Source organism: Coenobita brevimanus, chromosome 93 (genome assembly GCF_032717465.1).
Source record: "Coenobita brevimanus isolate Jiangsu-jjx chromosome 93, ASM3271746v2, whole genome shotgun sequence".
NCBI lineage: Eukaryota > Metazoa > Arthropoda > Malacostraca > Decapoda > Coenobitidae > Coenobita > Coenobita brevimanus.
The window spans coordinates 41,915,238-41,924,885 of NC_137046.1; the positions used below are offsets into that span (position 1 = coordinate 41,915,238).

A 9,648-nucleotide genomic window follows, 5' to 3' on the forward strand; every position below is an offset into this window, starting at 1 on the left:
CTTTTTCTCCATATGGTTAGCTGTTAGTTATATTTTAAAAATATATGTCAATACATATCAGTAATTTTGAACTAACTATAAAGGCCGAAGTTATTCATTTCCTGAGTGATATCAGGTATTAGCCAGATTATATTTATGTCATTTGTGTTGCAAAGCTAATCAGAGTTGGCTTAGACTAAGCCTGTTGATTGGGTAAGAATTTCATTCTCACATTCTGTAAGTGTTTTAAGATGTGACGAAAAGGGGTGGAAGTGGGGAACCGAGTATTTCCTCTCTTCTTTTTGAGATAGGGATTTGGCAACATCATAGGTTATGAAGTGGAGAAATGGGAGGGTGTAAAAAATGTAAGAGATCTGGTAACATCTTGGGGTATGAAGTGAGGGAGTGGGAGGATGTGAAATTTGTAAAGGATTTGGTAACATTATAGGGTATGAAGTGGGGGAGTAGGAGGGTGGTGGTAGGTTTGGGCACTTACCATCCACTCACTCGATGTAGTGCTGCTCTCAGGTGTCTGCCCTTTTCCCTACTTCATCCTTCTTTTCTTCCATCCTTTTCTGTCTTTCCTTCATTCTTTCCTCATCCTTCTGTCTACACGTGACTTTACACTCCCTCTTCTGTCTTTCTTTCCTTCGTTCTTTCCTCTTCCTTCTGCCTGTAGGTGACTCTACACTGAGTGACAAGCCAAATTGGTTTTCTGTGCACCAGGAAACCATTTATTATGCTGGGTGGTAACCATATAACTAAATTTTGGCGCCTGGTGGTTTAGTGGGTAATTGCGGAGTTCCAGTTGGATTGAGCCGGTGAAGATTTATATCCAAGGGGTGGTTGCAGTTTATTGCTCACGTAATGCCACTCAGGGATGAGTGAGGCTGGTCACTCTCATCTTAAATGTCAGGATCAACTTGCCTAGAGCCGGGCTTGTATGCTCCTTATGGGGCAAAGTAGGATTGAATGATGGATGGATGAATGAAGTGGAGTAGTGGGAGGGTGTGAAATTTGTAAGGTCAAGTATGAATGTTTGTGAATAATGCAAAGAAGGAATTGCAATATTGGTGAGTGGCAGAGAGGAATAAGTGATTATATATGTGACAGATGGAGTTGCCCACCATCCACTCACTCGATGTAGTGATGCTCTCGGATGTCTGCCCTTTCCTTTCCTCCATCCTTCTTTCCATCCATCCTCTTCTGTCTTTGTTTCCTTCATTCTTTCCTTGTCCTTCTGCCTTCAGGTGACTTTACACTCCCTCTTCTGTCTTTCTTTCCTTCATTCTTTCCTTTTCTGTCTGCCTGTGGGTAATTCTACACTGAGTGACAAGCCAAATGGTTTCCTATACACCAGGAAACCATTTGCTACTCTGGGTGGTAACCATATAACCAACTTTTGGCACCTGGTGGTTTAATGAGTAATTACGGTGCCACAATTGGATTGAGCCAGTGAAGGTTTATATCCAAGGGGTGGTTGGGATTTATTGCTCATGTAATCCCCAGTCAGGGATGAGTGAGGCTAGTCACTCTCATCTTAAATGTCAGGACCAACTTGCCTAGCCCCGGGCTTCTACCCTCCTCATGGGGCAATGTAGGATTGGATGAGGAATGAATGAATGAATGTATGCCAGGTCGAGATGTGTGTGTGTCAAGTTTCAATTCAGAAGGGTGAAAGTGGCACTGATCATAGTGTATGTGCCTTGTGATAGGGGTGAGTCAGAGAAAGATAGGTTTATGGATCAGCTGGTTTAAGTGATGGAACGGATGCCCAGAAGTTATCAAATGTTTGTGATGGGTGATTTGATTCGGCGTGTTCACACTTGTTCTGTGGATAATGTAATAGGATATGATGGAGTACCAGGGAAGAAAGATAATGTAAGGTGACTGAAGGGCATGTGTTGGGAAAGGAGCTTGCACATTTGGAGAAGGTCTTTGACAAGGTACCCCATAAGAGACTAATGTGGAAACTAGAGCATATAGGAGGACTGAAGGGGAACATCCTGGAATGGATGAGAGACTTTTTGAGAGACAGACAAATGAGGATAGTAATAAAGGATGGAATGTCTGGATGGAGGGAAGTAACAAGTGGAGTCCCACAGGGCTCGGTGTTGGTGCCAGTAATGTTCCTGATTTACATAAATGATATGGTAGATGGAGTGAACAGTTATGCAAGTCTGTTTGCTGATGATGCAAAGATCTTGAGGAAGGTAGAGGTTGAGGAGGATTGTAAAATGCTGCAGGAGGATCTGGATAAGATACATGAATGGAGCCAGATGTGGGTAATGAAATTCAATGTAAGAAAATGTACAATTTTGGAAATGGGAAAAATTACCAAGAGGCCATCACTGAATTATTTGATGGGTAATGAACCAATCACAAAAGCGAGAGAAGAGAAAGATTTGGGAGTGCTGGTCCAGGACAGTTTGTCACCTGAAAAACACATTAACAAGACAGGTAAAGAGACGTATAAACTCCTGACTAATATAAGAGAAGCTTTTCATAATATGGATGAGGGGGTGATGAAGAAATTGATAGTGGCCATGATTCGCCCCAGGTTAGAGTATCCAGCAGTATTGTGGTCCCCACACAACAAGAAAGATATAAACAAGATTGAGAGAATACAAAGAACAGCAACCAAAATGGTCCCCAGTCTGGCAGATCTGTTGTAGAGAGAGAGGCTGGAAAAGCTGGATTTGCCTTCCTTAGAAGAAAGGAGAAAGAGAGGCGACATGATTGCAGTGTTCAGGATCATGATGGGACAAGGAAGATCTGTTTTTATGGGATAAGAGAGTAACAAGAAGACACAGAATGAAATTGAAGAAGCCAAGCTGCTTGAAAGATATCAAGAAATATAGTTTTCCTTATAGATTTATAGACCTGTGGAATAGCCTGGACAAAGAGATCGTCCAGTCTAAAAACTTAAATGAGTTTAAAGCTAAATTTGACTTATTGAGAAACAGAGATGGGACCCCACGAGTGTAGCTCGTTTCCTGTACAGTATATCACAATTAGTTAAACACACACACACACACACACACACACACACACACACACACACACACACACTCTTTCTCTCTCTCTCTCTCTCTCTCTCTCTCTCTCTCTCTCAAACACACACACGTGCACACACACACACCTTAAAGTGATACAGTCCCATGTGCCCACCATCAACACTTTGGATAGAATGTTACCTTCATGTGTCCTCAACAGTAAGTGCAAAGCAAAATGTCTTGTAACCCAGGAAATTACTTATCACTTTGGGTAGTACAGGAACCATATGAAAGCTGTCAACCAGATATGGCCACTAAGGGTTTAAATCAAAGGATGGTTTTGATTTTGCTCATGTAATGCAGTTCAGTGAAGAGCAACTGTTTACTTTCACCTAAAGTTTGGTCAGAGTAATATTGCCCGAGACCCCTGCATTCCAGGAGTGGATAATAATTGGATGAATGGAATCATCTCTCCATGCCTGCATACACCATGTAATACTGTATAAACTTAAAACAATATTTTATAGCATACCCCTTTTATTCAGTAAGATAGGGAATGGTAATTTTTATTTAGATTTGTTGGTACTAACATAATGTAGAGTTGTAGAAGTACATGATATGTGCTGTGGCAGAAGTAAACATCTTGTTTTATATGTGTGTGGCACAGGTGTGGATTCTAAAGGAAGGATTGTAGAACGAGGGGGTGATGGTGTGGTGTGGATCAGTGGCTCACATATACTGGACAACCATGCTGTTAACCTGATCAGCTCCCTCCTCACAGCCGTGCTGCTGCCTCGACTTGCCTTTTTGGTTATGTAGATGCTAAGGGGTCTTGATTTTGTTGTGAATGGGGAAGGATTTTGGTCAATCAATTTTAGAAGGAACTGCTTTGGTTTGAGCACAGGTTGGTCTGGGTAGTACTGACATGTTAAAGTATTGTTACCAAATGGCAGCTTGTGTACAGTAGGTTAGGAGTGGCAACTCTACATAGTACTGTATACATTCTGACTGCTATTGTGTGGTGGGCAGTGCATGGTTCAAGAAATTGCTTGTTGTTTTATGAGTTGTAACATTGGTGGCAAAAGTTGTTGGAGTTGATTCCACTCAGAGCAACTGTACATGATGGAGTTTAACTTTTTTAATGGAAATATGATTTTAAGGCATTCAAATTATTCATATTTTAGATATTTTATTAAAAGTACAGTGTTGAGAGAATAAACTCTTAGCCTTAGTACAGTGTTGATAGAGGCTCTTAGCCTTTGGTTCCTTCTTTCTTGCATTAAAAAAAAAAAAAGAAAAAAAAAAAAAAGGCTTGTTTTTATTTCTACAGTATTTTGAATCTCTCTGAAATTTGAAAATGCACTGCTGTATGATAGAATGTGGTTGTTTCTGCAGAGTTGGTTTGATGATATATCTTTTGAATGTATTTTCTAAATATGTCAGCCATTGAACCAAAGAGTAAAGATCTGGATAATATTCAATGAAGGAAATGTTAATAATTTATACATTACTGTCTATTAAAATCACAAGTACTGTAGGGCAGAACACAAGTACATTTTTACTCTTGCATCATAGATGCAGGTCTGTATGGAGTATGATATCTAATTTTTACTAAAAATGGATTATTAGTACTGTAGCTGGTGTTTTATGATGATAGCCCTAATGTGGTGGCCCTTGCAGGCTTCTTAAAAGTCACAGTTTGTGTTCTTTGCAGTGATTTTAAGCTTTGTAATGGACCAGAACTGGATATTTTTTCAATTTGTGGCTGACTGTACAGTACAAAGTAACTATATGTAGGCTCATATTTTTTAGGAAACTGGTGAATAAGTAAAGGAATTTTTGCATGGAATTTTGGATGTTTAAAATCAGATTAGTATTATATTCTGGTAGCTTTGTGATGCAAGGAGTTTCACATTGGTCATGATGCTGCCCCAGTTGTAGCTGTTAAGGTAGTCTTTATTGTTATAGTAAGAATTTTTGCAGATTTGTTAAACATCAGCATGATGTGCTGGAGAGGGACGCCTTCACAAGGTGGCTCCGCGGTCTGGTCATACAAATATATTTCACCTCCTTCCCTCCCTCCCTTCCTCCCTCTGCCTCAGAAGGAGGATGTTGAACTGCAGAAAGGCTCTATCAATCTGCAGTTTGCCAATTTCACATCCAGACGAGCATAGGGCCACAATAACAACTGTGGCTGGCATCAAATTGTGCCCAATTATCCCACTGAATGTCCAGCTTTGTATTGGTCTAGGCCTTCCAGTCTGTGTAAGTAAAATAGATTGTTACTTACATACCGGTTGAGATTCATTCAGAATCTGTTAGAAGTATATTTACAGCCACTCCAGTGGTAAATTTGACCAATTTATTAATTCATGGTCCCGGTGTAAAACAAACTAGTCTATACTTACGTTGTAGGAACTAATGCAGTTTGCTTTCTTATGAAGAGAGACCCTAGAATGCATTCTTAACAGAGATGTTATGGAAAGAACATAGAGCATTCAAATAAACAATTTCTTTTCCTTAGGAAGCAGTGACTTTTCATCTTGAAAACATGTTGGGAAAATGTCATTGATGTCATTGGTAATAGTGGAGGAGTGTTTGTATGGTTTGATTTTTGTAATGTGTAATCATTGGTTAAGTTATGAAGTGCTTGTGAATGCAGTACAGTACAGCATGATCTTAAATTGTTTTTCCTCATAGGATCCTCTGATGGGATGAATGTGACATAACTGTCTCTGGGATACAAAGTTTTAGTATGCTTTCATACTCTTTAAGGCACACTGTCAGTACTTCCATTTCCTTATTTTAGTGTGCAGTATTGTTCCTTACAGTTATATTGGTTCAGTAACAGTTTTAATAATCATTCAGACTTTACATTATATTCCATAATAGTCCAGATCCTTGTTATAAGTAATTTCAAAGAACTATTTATGCATCTAGATATTTTTACAAATTTTAGCCTATGTTGCGGGCATATAGAGAAACTTGTAAAGCATTGCCTATAAGTTATAATAACAAGATAATGATGTTATTTTGCATAATGTAGTGTTTTGTAGCATGTCCAGGTAAATTGCTCAACTGCAGGCAAGAGATCATCCCTGCAGAGCTGTCCTGTGCAGTGAACCAATGTTCCCTCGCAGTGGCCAACGCCATGCCACAGCGAAGCATGGGGAAGAGTGTGCAGACTTGGTTCCTAAATGGATCATGCAGTTGCATCTGTCCACCTAGTTAACAGGGGCACCATACAGTAGTAGGTTCCACATCACTCTGTTATTTGGTTTTATGGTTACCACCCCGTATTGTGAATGATTTCCTAGATTAATAAATACAGTAATGTAACTGATTCATTAGTGGATGCATGCATTCACACATACACATCACCTTTACTTTAAATAAGGAGTATGACTGAATATTGTCATATTCATAGAAAGTGAAGAGAGAACCTGTATTTTTTTCATTCATAGAAAGTGTCGTGTTGAAAAAGTTAACTCCGAAAATTACCATTTTGAGGTGGTGGCTTGGTATAAGTGTGTGTTGGTGTTTCATTCTGTTAGAGAGTCCTAGTTGGCCAAGGTTAAGACTATTTATCTATCTATCTATCTATTGCCAGATGCCATAATCCCGCAAGGGGTGGCCATTTGACTTTGAGTTTTTGTTTTATGGGGAGGTGCACTAACCCTCCACCAACCCACTTGTTGACACGTAGGGAGCACGTATGGTTTGGTTATATGGTTACCACCCAGCGTTGTAAGTGGTTTCTTGGCTTACAGGAAACCATTTGGCTTGTCACTCAGTGTAAAGCCACCTGTATAGGAAAGAAAAGCAATAAGAAGGGACAGGAAAGATGGGAGAAATAGGAAGAGAGGAGGGCAGGCACAGAAAAAGAATGATGAAGGCTAAGGAAGAAGTAGGCAGCACTACATCAAGTGAGTAGATGATGGTCACCACCACAAATACTGTATATCCAACTATGGGCATTGGCTAGACAGCCCATTCCTGAGGCACAGCACTGCAGTCATATACAGCAGATGGTGTCACACATTCCAGTGTCTCCACTTGGGCATAGCACATTACTATGCATACTAAAGATACTGGGCCTCTCAAATAGGGCTGGGGGTTATGTCATGTCAGTGGGTCTTCTGGAAGATTAGTGAAGACTTGGCAACTCGATAGGGGATTTGTATTATGACCATGCAATCAGGAGTCCTATCCTTTACCAGTTGATCACTGTCATGCACAGAACAGTAATTTTCAGATACTTGCATCATAAGGGTGTAAATAAAAATGCTAGTACAATAGCACTGTACGGTTTATGGGAAGTCATTTTAAGTCAATATGGCATAAACAGTAATGGTAATGTGTTTTAGCATACATTTCAGAATTTAGTGATACTCACTTCGTATGGTACAGTCCCAGTTAAACTTCCCAGTCACTGATTTTTCCCAGATATATGACATATAAGTTATGATCTGCTGTGAGATGGGGTTATGTCAAGTGAAAACCTATCGCATATCAATTTATCATAAATTCATGTTGATTTAACAAGGGTTCACTGGGGATACACTGGGGGGCAAAGGCCATGTAACCGAAAATCTCAAAGAACATTTTTCTCACCCACCTGAAGTATGTCCTAGGTTGATCTGAGTCATCACAATGTGTCCCCCTTGAGGGTGGGGGAAAATGATGTGGTGTTTCCAAGTCACAAGTTTCAGTATTTCACACAGGAAAGTAATCTTTCCATGTAATAAATCATACACAGCACTACACCAGCACCAACATTTTCAGGGGATCCATCCATCCATCCATCATCCAATCCTACATTGCCCCATGAGGAGCGTAGGAGCCCGGGGCTAGGCAAGTTGGTTGTAACATTTAAGATGAGAGTGACCGGCCTCACTCATCCCTGAGTGGCATTATGTGAGCAAGAAACCCCAACAACCCCTTAGACATAAACCTTCACTGGCTCAATCCAATTGGAACTCTATAATTATCCACTAAACCACCAGGTGTTAAAATTGGTTGTATAGTTACCACCCAGCATAGTAAATGGTTTCCTGGTATACAGGAAACCATTTGGCTTGTCACTCAACTCAGTGTAGAGTCACCCACAGACAGAAGGAAGAGGAAAGAATGAAGGAAAGAAGGACAAGAGGGAGTGGAAGGTCACCCATAGGCAGAAGGATGAGGAAAGAATGAAGGAAAGAAAAACAGAAGAGGATGGAAGGAAAGAAGGACATGATCTGTAAACCCCGACGAATGTAGAATTTTGTGATTGTAGTAGGTGGGGGCGCTCACCATCCACTCAATGTAGTGCTGCTTTCAGGTGTCAACCCTTTCCTCTCCTCCACCCATCTTTCTTTCCATCCTCTTGTCCTTGTTTCCTTCATTCTTTCATCGTCCTTCTGCCTGTGGGTGACTGTACACTGAGTGACAAGCCAAATGGTTTTCTGTACACCAGGAAACCATTCACTATGCTGGGTGGTAACCATAAAACCAAATTTTGGCGCCTGGTGGTTTAGTGGGTAATTACGGTACTCCAGTTGGATTGAGCCAGTGAAGGTTTATATCCAAGGGTGGTTGGGGTTTACTGCTCACCCAATGCCACTCAGGGATGAGTGAGGCTGGTCACTCTCATCTAAATGTCAGGACCAACTTGCCTATCCCTGGGTTCCTACATTCCTCTGTGGGGCAATATTGGATTGTCATATTTTCGAAGTAATTTTCATAGTTGTCACACCCTAGACAGGAGTTGCCGAGTATGAGCCACCTGGTTTTATCCCCATTTATGTTTATCAGATGGCCTTCCACGTTGTCCAACCTTCAACATCATTTCAGAATAATTAAAAATTTATTAAGCATTGTTAATCACAGGCTGAAAATCATGATATTATTGATAAAAAAAACTAAAGGCAGGTGAAATATTGTCTGTAACATCATTTGAAAGAAAATATGCCATACACTTCATGTCTGAAAAAATTGTGAGCTTGTTCAAGGGAAAGGGCTATACTATTTAATCCTCCAGTTTGAAAAGTCAGCCAAACAGCATATTTCTACTACCATTCTCCTCAAATTGAAGATGAATATAGTGGCAGAGTTAAGTTTCATAAGCTTACATTTTTATTATTTGTCCATATTATTTGCTCTACAGAAGTGAATTTGCTATTCTACTGTACTGTCACCAAAGTTGTGATGGAGTGTTTTACATAACCATGACAGTAGCGTATTTATAATTTTTATTATTGGGATAAACATCATCCCATGGCAACATTTAATCAGCTGAAGACTGCCAGCCTCAGGATGTGTATGTACTGTACAGCCATGAGCAAAATTTCAAATTCATGACCAGCCAGCCTTACATAAACTGTTTTTGTCATAGCTATATGAATTACACAAGATATTATTAGAACAAAGAATACTATGTTGTTTAGGAAGGAAAAAGAAATATGGAAGACAGTGCTTAATGCTGGGAGAAATTTGTCAATAACTTTTTCTTGTGACTGTAAATACCGCAAAAAAGTGTGCCAGACTGTCATTTCTCACATTTTCATGTGTACAAGGCCATCCATTCCACTGCGCCATTGACTACTAAACACATATCTGCATCATTAGCATTTATGTCAGGATTTTAGTGAAATATGTCATATAAGAATGGGTTTGTGTTTATATACAGTTT

At 39.9% G+C, this 9,648-nt stretch overlaps 1 protein-coding gene across 1 annotated transcript in view; it reads left to right on the plus strand.

Annotated features, from left to right (window-relative positions):
* The window catches only part of LOC145412524 (transmembrane protein 19), a 47,833-nt gene extending 44,039 nt beyond the window's left edge, over window positions 1-3,794 (plus strand). The window contains exon 7 of the mRNA XM_080282417.1: window positions 3,643-3,794. Coding sequence (XP_080138543.1) covers window positions 3,643-3,794 — 152 coding nt within the window. The remainder of the gene's footprint in view (window positions 1-3,642) is intronic.
* The last annotated feature ends 5,854 nt before the right edge of the window (window positions 3,795-9,648 follow it).